Here is a 22,537-nt window from a genome sequence, read left to right as displayed (position 1 = left end):
TGTGATTCTTGGAAGAGTAAGACACCATAGTGAGAAAATGTGCTCTAGTAAAGAGTCTCTCTCGTTATAGACTTCTCTCTTTAGTTTTTGGTTGAGTGATCTGTGCCAAAAGCAAATCCGATATTATCACCATCCCCTACCCCTTTGTATACACCCCCTTCTTCATCTTAAAACTTATGATGACTTTTCATTGTTCTTGAGATAAAGGTAAAGTTCTTACCAGGAGATCTTCCTTCTTTTCATCACTTCGTGCCCAGTGCAGTGCCTGATACATGGTAGGCACAAATAAGTGTTTATGGAATCATAAATGAATAAGGCATGGGAGTCCATTCTCAGGTTTGAGATATTTCGTTTCGTTTGGGTTTGATTTGGTTTGGCCTAAACACTAGCAAATAGTGAAACCAGAGGTCACAGCCAGGAGGGCCAGAAACTGACCTACACACGTGTACTCTTTGCTTGCAGTCCCTACCTAGCTACCTTCTATGCAGCTTGCCAGGCCCCTGTGGTCATTCCATTTGCAACTCCAGGCTTAAACATGCTGTCCATTGAAACTCATTTATATAGTCGGTTTTAATTCAATGTAATTTAGTTGACTTTTGGAAACTCAGGAGGCAGCACTCCATAACTCCCACCAATGTGTGTTCATTTTTTAGAAACATCACGAAACTCTTGCGATCTCCATGTTTTCCAGGTAAAGACCTCATGATCTAAAAGGGAGCAGGGACTCACTCAACTATTGAGTGGCAGAACTGTTCTTTAAAATTCAGTCTCCTTGACAGCCAGCTCAGGGCTCTTTCTACTACTCATCCCCAGAGTCAATCCACTGTGGATGGATGTATATGTAATGGCTTTGAAAGTATGTATTTCTAGTTATTAACAATCACACTTTATGCAATTAATGTGTACAAAAATCAAACCTAATTTTAGGAATGTTTCATCCAAATTACTCTGCAGCTTGATTTACAAGAGGACAGAAAGCTCTCCTCCATTTTCTAATAGATGCTGTGTTTGTATTTCCATTAATATGACAGTTAGAAGAGTACTCATCAAAAGTGACCCTTCTGAATTAACACCAACTGAATACAGAGGCTTTACAAGCAGTTTGTGGGGATTTAATCTTTCCTTCCTCAATGATGAGTGTTTATGGCCTCTGAGAAAGTAGATGTGACTGACAGAATCATACATTGTAAAAGTCTTAATAGAGTTACTTGCTGATAGGATTGGAGTCTGAGAAAAATGAAGGCAGTTCCTCTTGGTCCGGTGGTTTCTCTGCTCTGGTCTAAGAACCTGCAGTGACAGATTCTGCCTCTGCGGTTTGCCTAATTTAACCTCTGTTATTGCCTCCAGCGGAATCTTACAATTCTTCTAATGAGTTGGATTTTTTTCTTCTAAGGAGGTCATCTGAGTAGCTTCCCACTGCAGATACTCCCACTAGGGATACCTGTAGGAATTATATATTAGAGTTCCAAAATGATTGAATATTAAATATTCCAATTTTCAGGGGGAAAAAAGGAAATTTTTCATTATACATATATGACATTATAGTTTATAAAGGATTTTTATACATGCCTTTTTTCATTCAAGTATTTAAGAACTTAGAATATGCCAGGCCTTGAACTACATGCTGGAACTACAACTAGATATATATCGATTATCTTTTCAAATCCTTCCCAAAGCCTGGAAGGCACAAGGGGTTGGCCTCATGTTACAGATCAAGAAATTGAGACAGTAACACATTAGGTAATTACCTGAGGTCACAAGGCAAGGAAGGAACAGAGCATGGATTTAGTACTAGAACTCGAGATTATAAGGCCCTCACACAACCCAGTACCATACAACTGCCTCTTATTAAAACGGAGAGGTCGGTTTCAACTCTGTTTCTCCGTGATTTGAGCTTTGCTAATTCTGGGGATTGACTGGGAAGTGTAGCTAAGAAAAGCCTCATCCAGCCGTGGCATGCACTGACTGCAGGGCACCGATTAATGCTCACTGCCCCCGGATATTTGACAAATCACGTTTCTCTTCAGTTTAGTTATATCTAAAATGGTGAGGCCATAAACATTTACAAATAACTATAAGGGGATAAAAACCTTACACCGTGGTCCCCTGAAATGATATTCACATTACGCTCTGGGTTCCACATTCCACTGTGGGTGTCGGCCCCTAGCGATGGAGAATGACATTTTCGGAGCCTTTTCCAGCCTCCCATGGACATTCTATGGCCCACATCATCACATGATTGTTTGGAGGCTGCCTTCCTTGTTCACTGGCGGAGATCAGGCCTCAGGCAACGACATCCCTGGCATCAGGTTGAAGCACTGAATTCTTTTTTTTTTTTTTTTTTTTTTTAAGTACAATTAAAAACTGAAGTCATCTTAATCTGGATAACCTGGATAACATCTTAACCTAAGAGATGCAGGAACTACTCATCACATCAGTTAGGTCAGGAGAACCAATTGTAAAAGCCACATTCTTCAGGTGAAATGAGAAATAATTCCACTAAAATCGGTGATCATAGGTATAGATGTGACTTAAATATGGGTGGCCCCTACTGAGATGTTCGCGGTGCTTTTTTCCCTACTTTATTCAGCCAAATTACACTGGAAGATTTTTTTCCAATATTGACTTACTCTTGATTCCTGACATGAACCCTACTTGATCATAATAAAGTAATAAAATAAAAATAAAATAAAATCCAAAATATGTAAAATAAAAATATAAAATAATAAAAATAACTTTTAATATAACAGTGTTTTCCATTAGCCAATATTCATTTAGGCTTCTTGCAGATATGATTCTAGGAGACATTGGCCTATCTGCCCCGTAAAAATCTCTAGGAAATTCTTATAAACCCTTGACCAAGCTTTTTTGTGGGTAGTAGAGGTAGGAAAAAAAGATTCTTGCCTTAACCAAAGGAACCGTATAACATTACATCTTTACAATAATTTAGAGCAAAATGAGCCTTCATTAACACTTTTTATGTGGGCTTTAGATTTACTTATTCAATAAACACCTAACAAAAGTGACCTGAACATTCCAGAATAGTGGTGTTCACCCAGAGGACAGGATCTTCCGCAGAGATGATCACGAGGCTAAGAGAAGCAGTGCGCAGTTAGTCTGAGGCGACGTGTTCAGTACCTCTACTATTTTTATACTATGAACTACAGAAAGAAAAGATTAGAAAAATCTTGGCAGTCAGATGACAATAAGATAAAGTAAGACACAAAAATGGGTGATAAATGGATCCTGTCCTTAAGAAATATGGTCTAGAAGTAAGTGTTCATAGCCTGGCTCTGCTGTTATCCATGGGACTGAACAAGTCACTCATCATTCTGGGTCTCTCATTTCCTTTATCTGAGCCAGACATTTCTAACAATAATAATCACACTCCCATGTAACGAGTGCTTGCTCCGTGCCAGCCACTGCATCTGAATCCTACTTCATCTCATTGATACACTTTAGCTCATTCATGTGTTTTAGCTCTTTTAATCATCCCAACAGCAGTTTGAGGGATTACGTTGTAGTCAGAATTTTGCAAATTGAGACTCAAAGAGGCTCGAAGGACTTGAACCCAGGATGTTTGACTCTAGAGCCAATGAATAGTCTTTATCCGAGCACTTCACCAAGGTGAGTTTAATGTAATGGGAATATAAGTGAGAAGTAGGTAAATGCAAAGAATGAGGACAGGAGCAATAGTCTGGGTTGCAGGACACCAGTGAGGCAGAGCATGAATTAAAATCAGCCAAGGTTCATAAAGGACCTGCAGACCTCACCTTTAAATCCTGGCAGGTAGCGGCTGCCACTTAGAAGTTACTTCCAGGAAGATCTGGACCTCATTATAGGAGGCACATCCTGCTCTGGTTTTCAGCTTCTTTCATGAGAAATGGAAGGGATACAGACACTTTGGGAAAAGAATCATAGAAGGAAATTTTGGTTTCTAGAAACAGCTATTTCAGAATGTTTCAGGGGGGAAAAAAAAACATCAGGGAACATCCTAACTTCGTAGTTCTTGATAAAGGTGTGAGAAATATGTCCCCTCAGAAGAGAGACCTCTCTAGAAGATTCTTGGAGTGCGGTTTGTTTTGTGACAACAAATTTCAAGTCCAGAAACCAATAAGATGATAAGTGTGATCAATCTTTGCATCGCGAAAGGAAAAAGAAGGAAACTTTGACGACCGCCTTTTATACGTGTGGTCCTGTCACCCAATTTATTTTGTTTGTTTGATTATACCCTGCCTGGTTCCTGAAAGACTGTGCAGTGGATCATCTCATTTCATTCTCACAACGATCCTTAGATTCATCCTCATATTACAGTTAAAGAGACTAAGGCACAGAGGGGCTAAGAAACTAGCCTGAGGCTACTTGGACAAAAGAGTTACCTGACTAGGTTCCAAGCCTTGCCTTTTCCAGAATCATCCCGCACGCAAACGTATCACTCTACGCTTGTGCAAATTGCCACACAACTTGGTGTGAAACGCCATGTTTAAAATCCAAGTTTTGTTATCTTCTCAGGAAAAAATACCATATTTCATTCTGGTTTTATAGATTACTGAGATAGCTGGACCACATTTGGGGGTCTTTGGTCAATGAAGTTATAGGCACCTCTTTTTTATTTTTAGCCATAATTGCATTCCATGTCTTAAAATGCAGGAAATCATCAGTCACCAGGCAAACCAGTGATAATTGCCAAACCTTCGGGTGAGAATGTAGCGGCTGATAAATATCAAACTGCGTTCTTCTGTGCAGACTGTGTGCTCCTGCACTTAAAGACAAACTTGTTAATGACTTTCTATAAATAAGTTCTAGCTTATAATTGTTGTTCCAGCAACAGCTGCTGAAATGTGATCTCCCCTCAAATATAAAACACCTCTACTTTTCCCTACTTTCCTGTGGAAAGAAACATTTGTATATGTGAAAGCAAAATGGGCCAGGCTCACTGTTTGGCCGTGACCTTGGAAGAGTTGCTTAACCTCTCTGTGCCTTTTTTTTTTTTTTTTGGCCTGTTTCAGGAACAAATGGGGGTAATATGGGTGAGCTCCTCAAGGATATGGAATATATAGCATTTATCTCTGGACTCCTGGGGTTTGGAATAGGATGGACGCTTAGAACTCATGCTTTGCCTGGAATTAAACTCACTTGAGTTGAATATGCCTTAAAAAAGTTTAAAGGGCTATAAATATGTGAAATAGTAGTCACTGTCATTTAGAGGATAGGAGAGATTAATACTTAGATCCTTTCAACATGTACTTCTTCCTATCTCTTTAAAACACTTTCTGGAAAATGAATGCCCCTGAAGTTTTTTATTCCTCTCTCAAATTTAAATTAGCAATGCTGGCAAACTATAGCTTGCCACCTGTTTTTGTAAAGAAAGCTTTATTGGAACCCAGCCACACCTATTCCTTTATATTTTGTCTATGGCTGCTTTCTTAGAAAAAGTGTTGAACAGTTGTGAGAGACTATATAGCCCACATAGCTGAAAATATGTACTATGTGATATAGTATGAGCCATTGAGGACACATTTCTCTTTAAAAGCTCTTACCTGGAACATAGTAGGTGCTCCATACATGTCTGAACAGGACAAGATAAATTGGAAAGTGATCCAGGTTGTGAATAGGTAATACCTTCCTCAAGTTTCTTTAGGAGAACATACTCAAAGTGAGGACCCAAAAGAGGGGCTGCGCATACCTAACCCCTAATCCCGTAGGAGCTAAAGGCTCTATTCTCAACTGCTTGTAAAATAATTATACACAACAAAAACAATAATAGCTAATTAGTGATTGATGCCAGTCCCTGGGCTAAATGCTTTATATATTGTCTCATAAAGTCATCCCCACAGTTCTGTGACGTAGTTTGTATTATTATCCCTATTTATAGATGAGAGACCTGCCTTGCCCAAGGGTACCCAGTGGTGAAGCCAGGGTTTGCAGTACAGGTAGCCCAGTGTGACACTCGTTCCTGGATTCCCATTAGAGACACCCTTTAGGATTCCAGGCTGTTCCTTAAGCAGCTCAGCCAAGCACCTTGTTCTCCCTATCTCTTAGAACATTGCGTTTTTATTTTATTGTTGGCAACCTATATGGCTCATTCACTCATTTAACAATTATTCCTACTTTACTCCTGTTAATATGTGCCAGGTACTGTGCTGAGTACTGGGGACATCATGGGGGCCAATCAGAAACAGTTTTTGCCTGGATGATACTTAAAGGCTAGTAAAAGTGATGGACGTTAAATGAACGTTAAAGTAAAACTGGGATGTTTTTTACAAGATGCCATGAGAGTGGCTTATAAGGATCTCTCTCAAGAGGTGACTGTTGAGCTCAGATCTAAAGGAGTTCATGAATAACAGTCAGGCACAGAGGGGAGAGAAAGGTGTTTTAAGCAGAAGGAACAACGCTGTTCCTTCTGCACGGGCTCTTTTTTTAGGAGGAAGCATGGTGTGTACGGGAGACTGAAAAAAGGTCTCTGTGGCCAGAGCACCTAGAACAAGGAGACTTGGTTGGAAACGTCAGGGGCTACACCAGCTTGAGTTCAGATTTGGTCTCTGTCTTATTAAAGTCAATCAGAAGCCACGGAGGTGTTTTAGCAACAGTAAAGTGGTGGTGTTATTCCTCTAAACGCCACCATGTGGTCCTGGTACAAAGCTGCTCTTTCCTGAGTTCACTAAGGGGCTTCTGCTAATGCAGCGTCATGCTGAGAAAGATGAACTAAGGTGTATCCATCGGGGTCTGAAAACACAGCTGGTCACCCTGCCGAGGCATGAGGGATGAGCAAGCAGCAACCTGGCATGCACTGGGAGTCACCTCACGGCTGCAGAGTGAAGACTGTATTTGAGACCTTTCTGCCAGAGGCTGCTTCCAGCCTCAATGATGACAAGAACAGCTTGCTGTCGACTTGGAAGCTTGCTTGCAGCAGGTGAGCTCATTTGGTAAAGATGAGTACTTATATATTAGCTTGAAAGCTGAGTTACTTGTCGCCAAAGACCAACCTTTGTCAGGCTCCTCACTTCAGTTATGGGACACAGAAAAAGTTTTGCTTTGATCCTAAGAGAATTCCAGGCATAAGCACAATTCTCCATTACCCTTAGAATGGAATCCGGATGCCGTAGCTTGGCCTGCCAAGATCTCTGTGGTCTGGTCCTACGTCCCTGTTTGACTTCAACTCAGAATGCTCTCCCTCACTTAGTAGTTGCTCAGTAAACCCTTGTTGAGTGAATGACTCTTGATCTTGGCCAAGACATAACCCCTGTCTGATCTCAGCTTCTTCATTTTTAAAAGAAGTGGTTGGCCTAGGTTTTCTCTAAATCCCCTTCCATGATAAAGACTGTGAAATACAGAATTAGGATTCATTCAGAAAACACTTGCCAACATCTCCTCCAAGCCAAGTCCCATGACAGGTACTGGGGGGATATGATGATAGATAGCCTTCCCCTTGAGGTGTTTATTCAAAAGCAGAGACAGGCACAAAGAGAATAGTTTTAAAATAGCATGCTGCAGGAGTGTGAACTCTATAGTCATAGGAACTGGGCGCAATCCCAACTCTTACCACTTCCTTGAGCAAATAATTTCTCAGTGGCCCACTGGCCCCATGACTCAAATGGAGGTAATGGCACTATCTCATGGAATTCTGAGAGAAGTGAATGAGATGGTGTTACTGCCGGCATCATCTCCGGGACAAAGAAGTGCTCAGCAAATGTTGGTGACAATCCTCAAAAACTGATGATGATAATTAACGTCGACAATGATATTCAGCACCCATGTGACTGCACCAGTTACATATGGCTTACGTATTTTCATATCACTCCGTACCCAGTCCATTCTGGTTTTAAAATATTTTGAACTTGACCTCTGAATGAGAGCAACATGAGAGCAGAGATGCTCACTGATGCTCAGTGTCAGTGGTTCATGGAAGATGCCCTAGGGAAGCTGAGGCCAGAACTGAGCTTCATGGTAAAGAAGGGTAGGCAAGGCTTCCTCTGTCCTCCAAAAGTAGCTAGAGTGATGCTTCAAAAATGCACATAGGATCAATTGATTTTTTTCCTTAAAACCAGTGACTGTCTGTTGCACTTGAAATAAAATCCTAAGCTCCTCACCATGGTCTAGAAAGCCCTGCATGAGTTGGTTACGTCTTAGCCACCTTCACCCTTCCCCAGCCATACCCGGCCATTTGTCCTTACCTCAGACACTCTGCATTGTCTGTGCTCTCTGCCAGCAATGCAGCTCCATCCAGTCGTCCCAATCTTCGCGTGCCTGGCTCCTCTTCATCATCAGAACTCAGCTCCAATGTCTCCTCGGCAGAGAGGCCTTGACCGACTACACTACTTGACGTCCTTCCTACTTGCACCCCACCCTCCATTTTTTTCACTACCACCATTTACTCTGCAAGCCAAGATCTTGTGTGTTGCCTTTACAGCTCTTGCTGCTACCTGAAATTATCCCAGAAGGGCAAGGACTTTATCAGTCTTATTCCAACTGGTCTCAGCACATGGTTGGCCCTGGAGGATTTTTTGAATGAGCAAATTCCACATCCTTGTAAAGAACTGAGGTGAGGCAGTATGTTTCAAGATAAGAACACAAGGTTTAAGCTCATGCCACATAATGAAGTCACACCAGGTCACAGAGAACTTTGATAAAGAGAATGCACTGGAACATGGCGTCTGCCACATGTGAGCGTCATGAAAAGAACAGCAAAAACTTATTTCTTTCTCTAAGACAGCCATTTCTCAGTCTTACAGTTCCAGAAAGCTTCTCTAGGAGGACACCTGTTAATAAAAAGTCAAGGTTATATAATTTCAGTAATCCAAGTTTAGCTCTTTCACATGGTAATTCCAACTAGACTCTCAGAAGCCCTCAAGGTGTCTCTTTAATGAACAGCTAAACTTGGTGTTTAATTAACATGTCATCATTAGCCCCCAAAGAGTTTGCTCTTGTAAGCAGTTTCACCATGGTCCCTGCAGTCTTAGTTGCCTCGTGCACTTGCTCAGAAGGTCAAATATTCTCTAATTGATCCCCTATTTCATGTCAGACACTCAGATTACTTTAAGTAAGCACTCCCCCCCGCCAAAGTGGGGCTCAGTTAAATTAAAGCTTAATGCTTATCCAAATTATTCAAAAATTCTGACTTTGGAAGGTTTGGGTTTCAAAATATTACCTATAACTGACAAGAAGTAATCCATAGACATCGCTTTCAGTACCCACAGGCCAATCGGATACTCTCTTCCTAGCAGGACAAGACCTGTATGTGGCTGCTTCTCAAGCCTCAATTAATGGCAAGACAAGCAGCAGACCCCCACCCCCAAGGCCACCCACACCCATGCACATTGTGAGTAGTTAGTAGGTATTGGATTGGCACCACTATGCCTGGCTGGAGAGGAACAAAGGCAACAGCTACGGGAACTATAATTGCCCCTGACACAGACCTGGGAGGCAGGTGGAGGAGGAGCAGTGCTTTATCACAGTTAAGCCCTTCTGCTGGTGCTTGAACTGGTACAGGTCACCCTCCTGCCTTTGATGCCAAAATTGTGTTATGACAGGTGGGAACAAGAAGTCTGACCACTGCCAAGCTGCCTCCTAGGGTTTTCTGGTGGTCCTGGCTGTTCTGTGGCCTGGGGGATCATTTGATGCCTACTCACCACAAACACATGCCCATTCTAACTGCAAAGTCCTATGGGCTCGATCTCTGCCTTAACAGCCACTATCTGAAATTATACTGTCCCTACCTCCAGTCTCTCCTTGCTCCAATCTCCCTTACGATCCATGCTAATTATCTTGTCCTCTGCTCAAAGCCCTTTCTTAGCCCATATTCTAGGCCTCCTATGATCTGGACTTAGCCTGGCTTCCAACATACATAATGCATGTACCCCTTAAGCCAAAGAAACTGAACCGGAAAAGGGGCAAACAGCCAGATAAAAGAGAGCTTTGCTAACTAACCAACAGTATCTGCTAAACCAGTACTTCTCAACTACTACTAATATGCATTCAGATCACTGAGAATTTATTAAAATGCAGATCTGGATTCGAGAGGTCTAAGGTAGGGCTCAAGATTCTGCATTTCTAACAGGCTCCCAGATGTAGCTGTTGCTGGTCCCTGCACTGCACACTGAGTAGCAAAGCACTATGTCATCTTTTTAACACTTAATTTGTGTGGGATGTGAGTGGGAGGATGGTTGTATTCAAAATAGCTTAACTTTAATATGATGTTAACTCTATTAAAATCGTCGTTTTTGTAGATCGAAAGTCAATTTCATATAGTTCAACCTAATACGAGAGGCACTCCATCAACCGACTCCTAATATAAACCAAAGTGAATAATATCAGAATCCTAGCCAACTTACCTTGGAACAAAGAGGAAGCAAGACTCAGATCAAAATTCTAAATGTGTTAACGAGTTTAGAGCAGAGCTCACAACACCCCTATACTTGCCAGCCCCTGTCTCACAGCCCCTGGCTCCTACAGAATCCCACATCCTATAGGGGCACCCAAGAGACTACTTCCTCCCTTTTTTCAGTCTTGTAAGCTGGAGAGAAGGATCACTCCACTGGACTGCCTCTACTTCCTACTCTCCAAGGCGTGATTCTCAGAACATGACGAAGTTTCATGTGGTTCTCAGAACATGATGAAGTTTCAATGGCATGCCTTGAAGCACTGGCACATCCCCAGGTGGCTTTGTAAGTCACTTGGTGGGATGATCCTAGCAGGTGGCAGGATGTGTTTTGATTCAAAGATGCTTACTCGACACTGAAGGGAAGTGTGGCAGGTCCCCCACAGCTCCTGGTTCTACATGGCAACACTTCTCCACCTGCAAAAAGTCCTGGCTGCGTGTGTGAGTGAGAAGAAGGGAGAGAGAGAAGGAGACGATTGACAAGCATAGGTCTGACAAACCTGCCGAGCCTGAGTCCTGCACAGGCAGAGCATATTCACCAGCCCCTGCCTGTGGTTGCCCTTCTGATGGCAGAGTAGCTGCTGTATAACCATCTGCCACCATTGGCAAAATTCACAAGAAGTGAAAAAGCAATGAGCAAATAGGATCTTTGAAGAGCAGCATTTTATGAGAAGCTCTACTGACTCAAGATGTTCAGGATATTCTTAGATTCAGAGTACCATCCACCTGAATGGGCACTAATAGGATATCAATGCAAATTGATTATGTTGCACTGGTTCTCCACTTCAGCTGTCTTCTACCTGGAGCGCTCTTAACAAATACCAATTCCCTGTTCCCACCCCCAAATCAATTAAATTGAAATTGGAGGACAGTCCTAGGTGGGTTTTAAAAGCACCCAGATAATCTGGATGCACAGTGAAAGTTACAAACCACCGTGTTGCAGGTGGTTTTTTCAAAGATTAAGGACAAGCACCTTTCTTGATCATTGACTTTCTCAACTTCTAAAACTTTACCTTCTTTTTTTTAAATGCAATACTGTATATTGTTAAAAATGAACACTCTTCTTATACTTTCAGAGTCACAAGTCACTTTTACATGCACTCTCTTATTAGATTCTCAAATCAGCTTATGGAAAATGCTAATACCACTACTGAAAGACATATGCTGAGCTTGCTGTGTCATTGGTTACAAGAAACGAAAAAAAAAAAAAAAAAAGGAAATGACCTGAAAACCAGTGAGAAGATGGTTAAATATGTTGTGGGGCTTTCACCCCATGGCGAATTCTACAGCTGTGAGAAAGACTTAGGTAGATCGATACACATTGACTTAGAAAAAGAGCCACAAACGACTTTTAAATTTAAAAAAAAAATTAGGATCACGATTACAAATTATTCCATTTCTATTTTTTTCATTTTTTTATTTTTAATCACTTTATTGAGATATCTCTGACATGTAAAAAATTGTATATATTCAGGTATTCAACTTGATGTTTTGACATGTAAATACAATGAAAAAATCATCACAATCAAGATAAATACCATATCCACATGGTTACCATTTTTTGTGTGTTAAGATTTAATATTTATCTTCTTAGTAAATTTCAAGTATACGATACAATATTGTTAACTATCATCACCGTGCAGTATATTCGACCCCAGAACTCATTCATTTTGCATAACTGAAACTTCATACCATTTGACCAGCATCTCATTTCTTCTCCCCAACTCAACCACTGACAACCACCATTCTACTCTGTGCTTTTATATGTTTGACTATTTTAATTATAAGTGAGATCATGCATATTTGTCTTTTTGTGTCTGGCTTATTTCACTTAGCATAATGTTCTTCTGGTTTACCCATATTATCACAAATGGCAGGGTTTCTTTCTTTTTTTAAAAGTTGAATAATATTCCATTATATACATACACTTCATCTTCTTTATCCATTCATCCGTCATTGGACACTTAGGTTGTTTCCATATCTGGACTATTGTGAATAACGTTGTAGTGAACATGGAAGTACAGATATCTCTTTCAAATCGAGATTTCATTTCCTTTGGATAAATGTCCAGAAGTGAGATTGCTGGATCATATTACAGTAGTTCTATTTTTAATTTTTTGAGGAACATCCACTCTGTTTTCCATAATGGCTGTATCAGTTTACATTCTCACAAACAGTGTGGAAGGGTTCCCTTTTCTCCATATCTTCACCGATACTTGCTTGTTATCTTTTGTCTTTTTGATAATAGTCATTCTAACAAGTGTGAGGCGATATTTCATTGTGGTTTTGATTTGCATTTCCCTGATAATTAATGATATTGAGCACTTTTTCATGTACCTATTGGCCATTTCTATGTCTCCTTTTGAGAAATGTCTATCTGGGTCCTTTGCTCATTTTTAAATCAGGTATTTTCTATTTATTTATTTGTTTGTTTGTTCATTTGTTTCATAGAGTTGTATGAATTCCTTATACATGTTGGATATTAACCCCTTTTCAGATATATGGTTGGCAGATATTTTCTCCCATTCTGTAGGATCCCTCTTCACTCTTTTGTTTGTTTCCTTTTCTGTACAGAAGCTTAGTTTGATGCAATCTCACTTGTCAATTTCTGTTTTTATTATTTGTGTCACGAACAAAAAAAATCATTGCTAAGACCAATGTCAAGACTTTTCCCTTACGTTTTCTTCTAGTACGTTCACAGTTTCAAGTCTTACATATAAGTTTTTACTGCATTTTGAGTTGATTTTTGTATATGGCATGAGATAAGGATCCAATTCCATTCTTCTGTATGTAGATATTCAGTTTTCCCAACATTAATTATTGAAGAGACTATCCTTTTCTCATTATGTGTCCTTGGCACCCTTGACAAAGATTGGTTGATGATAAATGTGTAGATTTTTTTCTTGGCTCTCTATTCCGTTCCGTTGATCTACACATCTGTTTTTTATGCCAGCACCATACTGTTTTGGTTACTATAACTTTATAATATGTTTTAGAACCAGGAACTGTGATGCCTCCAGCCTAGCTCTTGCTCAAGATTGATTTAGCTATCTACAGTCTTTCATAGTTCCATACAAACTTTAGGATTGTTTATTCTATTTCTGTAAAGAATGCCATTAGAATTTAGATAGGCATTGCGTCATAGATCACTTTGTGTTGTATGGGCATTTTAACAATATTAATTCTTCTGTTTTTTTTTTAGTTTTCAGTGTATAAGTCTTCACTTCTTTGGTTAAGTTTATTCCTAAGTATTTTATTCTTTTTTTTTTTTTTTTTTTTTTTTTTTTTGCTATCGTAAATGGGATTGTGTTTTTAATTTCCTTTTAGGATAATTCATTGTTAGCATATAGAAATGCTACCAACTTTTGTATGTTGATTTTGAATCTTGCAACTTTACTAAATTCATTTATTAGTTCTAAGTTTTTTATTGTGCAGTCCTTATTGTGTTCTATATATACGATCATGTCATCTGCAAACAAAGATAATTATACTTCCTTCTTTCCAAATCGGATGCCTTTTAATTCTCTTTCTGGTGTGATTGCTCTAGCTAGTACTTCCAGTACAGTGTTGAATGGAGGTGACGCCTAGCCTTGTACTGGATCTTTGAAGAAAAGTTTTCAGTTCTTCCCCATTGATTCTGATATTAGCTATGGGTTTTCATATGTATATCCTTTATTGTGTTGAAGTAAGTTCCTTCTATACCTGTTTTTTATAATTTTTATTATGAATGAATTTTGTCAGATGCTTTTTCTGAGTTTATTTGAGGTGATCACATAGTTTTTATCTTTCACTCTGTCAATGTGGTATATCAAATAGATTGTTTTATTTATGTTGAACCATCCTTACGCCCCAGGAATAAATCCCAATTGGTATAATCCTTTTAATCTGGGTTGAGAGTATTCTATTGAATATTTCTGCGTCTGTGTTCATTACGGCTGTAGTTTTCTTTTTTTGGAGTGTCTTTGTCTAGCTTTGGAATCAGGATGATTCTGGCCTCATAAAATGAGTTTGAAAGTGTTCCTTCTTCTTCTTTTTGGAAGATTTTAGGAAGGAATGATATAAATTCTTCTTTGAATGTTTGATAAAAGTCACCTGTAGAGCCATTTGGTCCAGGGCTTTTCTTCGTTGGGCAGGTTTTGGTTACTACTTGAATCTCATTTGTTTTCATCTGTTCAGGTTTCTATTTTTTCTTGATTCAGTCTCGGTAGGTTGTACATTTCTAGGAATTTATCTATATATTGTTTTTTTTAAACTCTATGTATGTGTCTATATGTGTGATATGTAAGCATAAAAAATCTGGAAAATATATTGTAAACTGTTAATAGTCGCATTGCTTGGAATAGAATTAGACAGAGGTAGGGGAGCGGGACTATATTTTTTTACTTCTCTGTTTTTTATTTTGTTACAAAAATTATGCTTCCATACTGTTTTTAAAAATCTATTTTAAAACCACACTCCTAAATTGATATCTAAGAAGAGATAATCATACTCATTTTTCAGAGGAAACAATCAAGTCTCTGTGAGGTGCGGGCAGCTTCGTCATGTGGCTCAAAATTGGTGGGGCATTAGTGTGAATATATATGTATGCTATGTTTCACAATTTTTTAAAAGAGTTCTTTTTAAATGGGTAATAGAGGCAAAACCTATTTCACTGGAGCTCGAGTCCAGTTCTCCTTTTGCTACCCACCCTGCCTATTGCACAAAGACTCAACAGGCAGACTGCTGATCTCCGTTTAATGAGGAGGAAGTTGAGTCCTGCACAATCAGATGACCCGGGCAGGCTGGTACATCGGAGCCTAATTGGCTCTGTCTCCATCAGGACATCCGCTTCTTGCAGGCTGGCCAGTCTCCTCTCAGAGTCACTGGGCTGACTCAGGACCTAATAATTCCCTGCTCACCCAGAGGCCAGGAGGAAGACTTACTCCTGCCAGTAGCAGCTGCTCGTGCAGCCGTGGAGAGCACCTCGGCCTCTGCAGGGCAGTTCTACTCTTAATAAGGGAAACTCACTTTACACACACTTTAAGGGAAATGTCCTGAGATGGAGCCAGAGCCAGATGGGCGCTGAGCTTATGAAAGGCATGATTGTTACCAGAAAATATTTGCAAATACGTATGGGTATTTTTGTATACGTGTATATGCATGCATTTTAAACATGCACACGCATGCACACTCGCACACTCACACACATGCACACAGAATCTCTTCAATTACAAGATTGTCTTTCCAATTGTTCTACAATTTACTTTGCAGTTTACCTTTATGTAGGGCGGATATGCTGTGCCTCGCACAATTTAATGCTAGATTGTTGTTCTTATTATTGTTTTTCCCTCCTGCCAGGTGCAGCTCATCCACTATAACCATGAGTTATATACAAATGTCACAGAAGCTGCAAAGAGCCCAAATGGATTGGTGGTAGTTTCTATATTTATAAAAGTAAGTGTCTTGCATTCCTTTATTCTTCTCTTCTTGCCATTCCCACCACAATCAGAATATCCATTTATAGTCCTGTTGGATTTTAGAAATAACAAAAGGGTTGTGTCCATGCCCAAGAAAAGCTGCAGGGTGGTGACTTTTATATCCATGAGATTTAGGAAAAATGAAGTCCCTCTCAGTGAGAGGCAAAAACAGTGGGTTCCATTTCAGAGCATCAGGGTTGAGGATGCAGCAGCTTCTGCCCTAGAGAGAAAAATGGTGCTGGATCTAGGAGTAGACTTCAGGTCCCACCTCATGCAGAAGAATCAGAAGGATATAATATAAGGGGAGAGAGTGGCTCACTTATACCCCACAAGATTAAAGCCTTGCCCATAAGTTGCCCCTTGGAAAAAAAAATACAAGAAAAATGTGAGACGTCCTTCTCCTCCAGGTACTGCACTAAACAGCGCCTTCCAGCTTCTCTGCAATTGCTCTGAGTATTATCTTCCTCTCTCCCCCTCGCGCGCGCTCACACACACACACTCTCTCTGTCTCTCTCTCTCTCTCTCTCTCTCTCTCTCTCTCATAAGCATCCCCTCCCAGGGAACATTAAGCAAAGATAACCAGTGCTGACTTTGTGATACCCTAGGGAGGCTCCACATCTTCCTAATAGTCAACAACAACAACAAATCTCCAACCAAAGCAATTCTAATTTGTTAAAAGGTAATTACCTTTAACATTTTTGACAGATGGAGAGTGAAATACATATGCAAATTTAAAGGAAGATAGAAAAAAAAAAAGAAACTGTCTTTCCAATTGGAAAAGAAAGGAGAAAAAAGCAATGTATGGCATTTCCAGAAGCTAGCAGTCACTCTGCTAACCCTGTGGGAATTTTTGGCCAGATTATTAGAGGAAGTGCCCCAATGAGAACTTGGAATCTGATGAAGATGATCAATAGAAATCAAGCATTAGCCACTAGGGGGGTTGAATAGAGTTCTCGTGATGACATAATCATTGCTCAGAAGAATCGGTATGGGCCACCCCAGGCACTATTCCTTCTCCCTCCTCAAAAGCATCACCCTTTACAGTAGGCGCTTTGCCTTGCCTGGTCATCCCTCTCAAAAATCTATGCCTCCTACTAACATTCTCTCCCTCACCTCGGTCTAGTCAGAGCTATCTTATTGGTCAGAGGAATCTATGACATGTTGCTGCCCCTGGCCACCAATGCCAGACTCCTCTAGCTTGTGATCAGAAAAGATAAGAAGGGACTTGCACTCAGGTAAGCATATTCGTAGGCTACTATGCCTTCATAGGACCTGATGTGACATCCCAAAGCAGTTGGTCCTTCCAGTCCCTGCTCTACACTTCTTGGCATCATTCCAGACCCTGTTATAATGCAGTACATTTCTGAATGTCAGGTACTGAGATAAGTACTTTACATACATTATATCATTTAACCCTAATAAATCTATGGAGTGGGCATTGGTGTTCCTATCTTCAAGTTGAGGAAAATGTTTGAGACTCTTGGGCATTCCACCTAAGTTCACATAGCTCGTAACAGCCCAGGTCTTGCTTGATGGTAACGCTGATGGTAACGCCTTGTTCACACTCCATGCCCCACCCCACTGCAGAGCTGGGAGAGCACAACACAGATTTAAAAGAGAGAAAACAAAACCTTCTCCCCCACAGCCTCATGCTGCCCACAAGCACTGGACAAATTCTATATCTTTCATCCAGCCCCAGTTATGACATTGATAACCACCCAGTGCCTTCAACCCAGGCCTGCAGATATGTCACTATATTGGATCATACCTGTCCAGGTGCTCATCTCCCTGTGGCTTCCATGAGTAACTGCCATGACCAACATGGGCTTCCCAGCAACTCTTGTCCTTTGGTGGGTGCCTCAGCCTTGGCCCCTGACTTTGCCTCACTACTGAGTAAGTGAATGTCATCCTGGAAATAGAGGCACATTGCCGCTGACAGGGTGATTGATACCTCAGGAAGTCAGCCTCCTCAATAGCAAACTGCTGGTGTGTCTCACAGACTCTGATAGAAACATTCACTCCACCGAGATTACTGACGCTACGGGTTGTTGGGAGGAATTTATGCCCCCAACCCTGAGATCAGTGAAAGGACAATGACGAGTTCCTGTATCTTCTCAGGCCAATTTGCCCCTTAGTTTGTCCATTCTTTCTGGCTAGATCTGAAAATAAGCCACAGCATTTCTATCATTGTCCCACATAATCGACTTTCAGGCATTCCACAGTGAATTGCCCAAGCTGTGACTTGTCATTCACTAATACTAATACCAAAGTACCAACAGAGTGTGAGACACAGGCTGGCCCTGTGTGCTAGGCACTGGCACCTAGAAATAAAATGAAGAAAGCCCTTGGTCTCTAAGAGCGCACAGCCTCTGGTAGGCGTCCCCTCCTTCTGATCCTTCTGCCCCCGCTGCCCAGCCCCCTGCAGGGTGGCCAGGAACAGAAAATGAGAGGCCTGTACATCCAGGTCATCTGAGCCCTAGAGATGTCGCCCTAGCCAAAAGCTGAGCCGTAGAAGCATTGGAGCTGTTGGCTAAAATAAGAGACTTGTTTATCTGTGGGTTTTATTTATCTCCGCCCCCTCCTAATCTCCCATCCTTCCCATGACCACAGGGAACGGAGATTTGGCTGTAATTGCTGCTCAATCACACACCATTAACTTCCCACTTAAGCTCACTTATACCAAGTACATATTTTATCCTCTCACCCACGCAGCCAACACACTGGAGCCCACAAATCATCTGTGTGCACTTTGGAAATTTTTCAATTATTTTTAATCAACTCGAAAGGGTCCAGTCCCAACGTCAGCACTGCCCAGACTCACCGGGTACCAGGAGCCCAAGGCACTCGATTAAGGGACATGGCAGATTCCTTACCTGCCGCGACATTATATTGTGGCTCTCCTCCTTCCATGGGGTACATTGGCACACATAGGTGGCTTCGAGCTACCTTTTAGATGGCTGAAGAGGATGGCAAGGTAGAAGCCGGATGTGGCACTAAAGGTTCTGGGGCGCAGCAGTGTCCGAGTGGGGACTTTTCTCTGTTTGTGGGTGGGCTTTTATAATCTCCATTGAGCATTGTCGCTCCATTGTCGCTCACCCAGCTCCTTTGGTGTATGTCTCACCACAACATGCCCAGGAAACTGTGGGAAAGGAGAGACAGATGGCAGGGAAATAAACAGTCTGTGCTTTCTCCAAACTAAAAATTACCTGTTGCTTATCTAATAATAATAATCATCTGCTGCCATTTTCCCAACCCTCGGAATAAATCAATTTTAAAATGTGGATGTGTCACAACATCCGATTAGCACCCGAGGCATAAATTACAGAGCAGAACTGAGCCGAGAAAGGTAGTAGAGAAATGGCTAGGATGAACAATGGTACCTCAGAAAAGGCTGAGTCTCTAAAATGGTGGTTCCCTGGCTTAAACCCCTTAAAGCTTGACTCATTCTCTCAAAGAAGAAATTTAGAGACCTAAGGGCATGAGCATAAAATGGGAACTGATCCCTGAACATCTAGTACAAAGTTTGGCCCATAAAGGGCACCTGGTAAATATTTATTGGGTGTATGGATGCATAGATGGATGGACGGATAGATGGATGGACGGATGGATGGATGGATGGATGGATGGATGGATGGATGGATGGATGGATGAGATGATTGCTTGGCAAGGCTTACGATATATTTGATTCATGCAATAATAAGCAGTGATATAAGTTTCTATAATACTTCTTAGAGATTTGTTTTTACCCCCTGATACCTTGTTATGGGTACTCTTTCTCTCTCATTCTCTACTTAGATTACTGTCCCCTTCCTAACATGTCACTCCCTACCCTCTGCTTAAAACCCTTTGATGGTTCCTCATCCCAACAGAATAAAGATTAAATTCCTTAACATGACATTCAAAGCATGAGCTAGCGCTTGTCTACCCCTCTGGCCTCACCTCCCATTCTTCCTCTATACCCAGCTCCAACTATCCCGAAACACTTGCCTGAGCATGGCTAGTCCTCCCATGTCGATGTATGTGCAGATCCTCTGTACGTAATATTTTTCCTTACCCTTCCTTCTTTGCAACACTCTACCGCCAAAGTCCTTTGCTAACTTCTCCCCATCCTTCAAGACTCATCACATGCCCTGGCTCTCCAGATTCCCCAGGTAGGTGATCCTCCCCTAACATCACACCTGTGACTATCATAGCGCTGTTGCTCATACCGCATTATAACCATTTGTTTACTTACCTGTCTTCTTTCTCTAGACTGGGGTTTCTGGGGAACAGAGTCTGTATGTTTGATCTCTGAATTTCCAGCCATCATAGTGTCTGGTATGTGGTTTACACTTAGGAACATGATGAATAAGCAAACGTGTGGAGGCAACGTTTATCTTGGAATAGTACTGCCCAGTCATTAATATTTTCTTTTCTCCCCTAGGTTTCTGATTCATCAAACCCATTTCTTAATCGAATGCTCAACAGAGACACTATCACAAGAATAACATATAAAAGTAAGTTCGATTCAATTTTCTACATAACAACTATTCTATAAAGATTAGTCCTTTATGAAGGAAGGCAGAAAGCCAAAACCGATGGTCTCCAAGGGCCCCTTTCAGCTTCATGATCCTTTAATTCTGTAGAAAGCCACTCTGGAGAGTCAGGGTTGGCTAAGAAGCAGCTCATTTCAAACAGAAGTCCCTGGGGTGTCTTTGTCATCCACGCCTGCCTAAGGCGATAATGATTATTATGATGACGGTCATCATTATCCCATGGATTGATAATGAGCTGGGGAACTCTACTAGCTGACAAACTCAACCATGTCAGCTGGCCATGTTTGAGCCTTTGCCAATTATGTGGTGGAAAAAGCATTCCCCAGGTAGTTGGGATACAACCAAAGCACTTACAGAGGCCTTCTGGTCAGATCTCCCTCTCTGCGTCACTGGGTCTCTCTTTCAGTCGGAGGCAAGATGGCATCGTTCTTCATCCTCGAGTATGACTACCGATCTAGAGGACTCTGTCCAGTGTCTTGGGTTTCCCAAGTGTGTTATCCCTAGAATCTTTTAGCAGAAAAGAGAAAACAGTACAAAATTGAAGATAGAAGAGGGGAAAGGTGCCACTGCCATTTACAGCAATCCCAGAAGTTGCAGGATTTGGGAAAAGTTATGTGAAATAGCGCACACCAAGAGATGAAAGAAGTCAGCACACACACACAAAAATTATCTAATTAGGAGTGAGCCGGAAAGTAAGATTCAAATCCTGATTTTGTCCTTAAGCAAGGAGCTTCCTTATTTCGACTGTTCCTCATCTGTAAAATGAGGAAGCTGAACTTCAGGTTTCTAAGGTCCTTCTAGGTCTAGGATTCTGAATCAAGCAATAGGTAAGTGATGGTTTTTGCAAAAGTTAAAAGCAGTGTGCAAACATTCTAACACTCCATACCCCCTTGGTGTGTCCTCCAGCAAGTGAGGAGCTCAGCTGTGCCTGCTGCTTCTGCTTCCCATGGTAACAGGGAAAAGATAGAGTGAACGTTTACAGGTCTCACTTTGGACTGCTGGAAGGAGAGTATGGGGAACCTTTTCCTGGTTCATTTATTCATTCATTCAACAAACATTTCCTGCACACTTGCCCTGTGACAGACAACTAGCAAGCCTACCGGAATAAAAAGGTGGCCCAGGCACAAGCTCTTCCCACAGGTACCCACTGCCAAATTACCCTCATATGAAGAGGCTGGGGATGGGAACGGTAGGTAGGAGTGATGAATGAACCCAGAGAACTGCATTCCACCTAGATGGACATCACCTAGAAGAATGGATTAAATTATCTCCAGAACCATCCTGCCCTTCATCCATGTGCCTGTAGAGTCTGAAGTGCACACCTAGATTGCTCAGCTAAGGAAGATGTTTCTGCCTCATTTGCAAATAGCACATTTGATAACTGCCTACAAAAGATTATTAGTCTTTTAACTTTTTGATTTAAAAAAGCATGAAAATTAAATAAAATGTTTTCGAATAATCTCGAATTTGCAGTTTAGAGACTGTGAAAAGCTGTGAAATCACACATTAAGCCCCAATATACAATCTAACAGATTACCAGCTGCAGAGTCCACCATTAGTGGAACTTTTCTCCCCGCCCCACCCCCAGCACTGGTCTGATTAATTATATTAAGTGATGTGGCTGCTGCTGAAGAAGAAAGCACCCATGTGGTCTGCTGTGGGAAGCTGTCCTCAGGAACAGGTATTGATTCTGGTGCAAATAGGGGCTGGAGAGCCAGGGTGACAGATCTTGTTGGGACCAATGATGGATGGCTGTTTTGTGGCTAAGAGAAACTTCAACTTTATCTATTTCAAATGAGGTGTCCCCGCTGACTGCTACCCCTATCGTGTCCGTGGGAACTGAGAAGGCACACTTTGGCAACAGCTGAAGTGGGCAGCAATGTTAAAACCTTCATTCATCTGTTCACTAGCTCCGTGAATGTTACTGAGTGCCAGGATATACAGAGAGCAATAGAACAAGTTTCCTGTCCCTGAGGTCCTCACTCTCTAGTTGGGGAGACAGGCATATCATAGTGTGCTATAAGGATCTGCGTTACAAGTTCAGTGTTAAAAATATGAAGAGAATTCTTTCAAATCACAGAAAATCTACTTAGAATTACATGGCAATGTTGCACAAAGTGGAGTGTCATTCAAATAAGGACGGAATAGATGAATAACTATTTGCCTGG

At 41.3% G+C, this 22,537-nt stretch overlaps 1 protein-coding gene across 2 annotated transcripts in view; it reads left to right on the top strand.

Moving 5' to 3' along the window:
• The window catches only part of CA10 (carbonic anhydrase 10), a 435,157-nt gene that overhangs the window by 395,956 nt on the left and 16,664 nt on the right, over positions 1-22,537 (top strand). For both annotated transcript variants that reach the window (XM_006924847.1, XM_006924846.1), the window contains exons 6-7: positions 15,716-15,811; positions 20,258-20,330. In XM_006924847.1, coding sequence (XP_006924909.1) covers positions 15,716-15,811; positions 20,258-20,330 — 169 coding nt within the window. The remainder of the gene's footprint in view (positions 1-15,715; positions 15,812-20,257; positions 20,331-22,537) is intronic.

Source organism: Pteropus alecto, unplaced genomic scaffold (genome assembly GCF_000325575.1).
Source record: "Pteropus alecto unplaced genomic scaffold, ASM32557v1 scaffold98, whole genome shotgun sequence".
In the NCBI taxonomy this organism is placed as follows: domain Eukaryota; kingdom Metazoa; phylum Chordata; class Mammalia; order Chiroptera; family Pteropodidae; genus Pteropus; species Pteropus alecto.
Note: the sequence above shows the minus strand (reverse complement) of the source record. Positions and strands in the feature narration are given on the sequence as shown.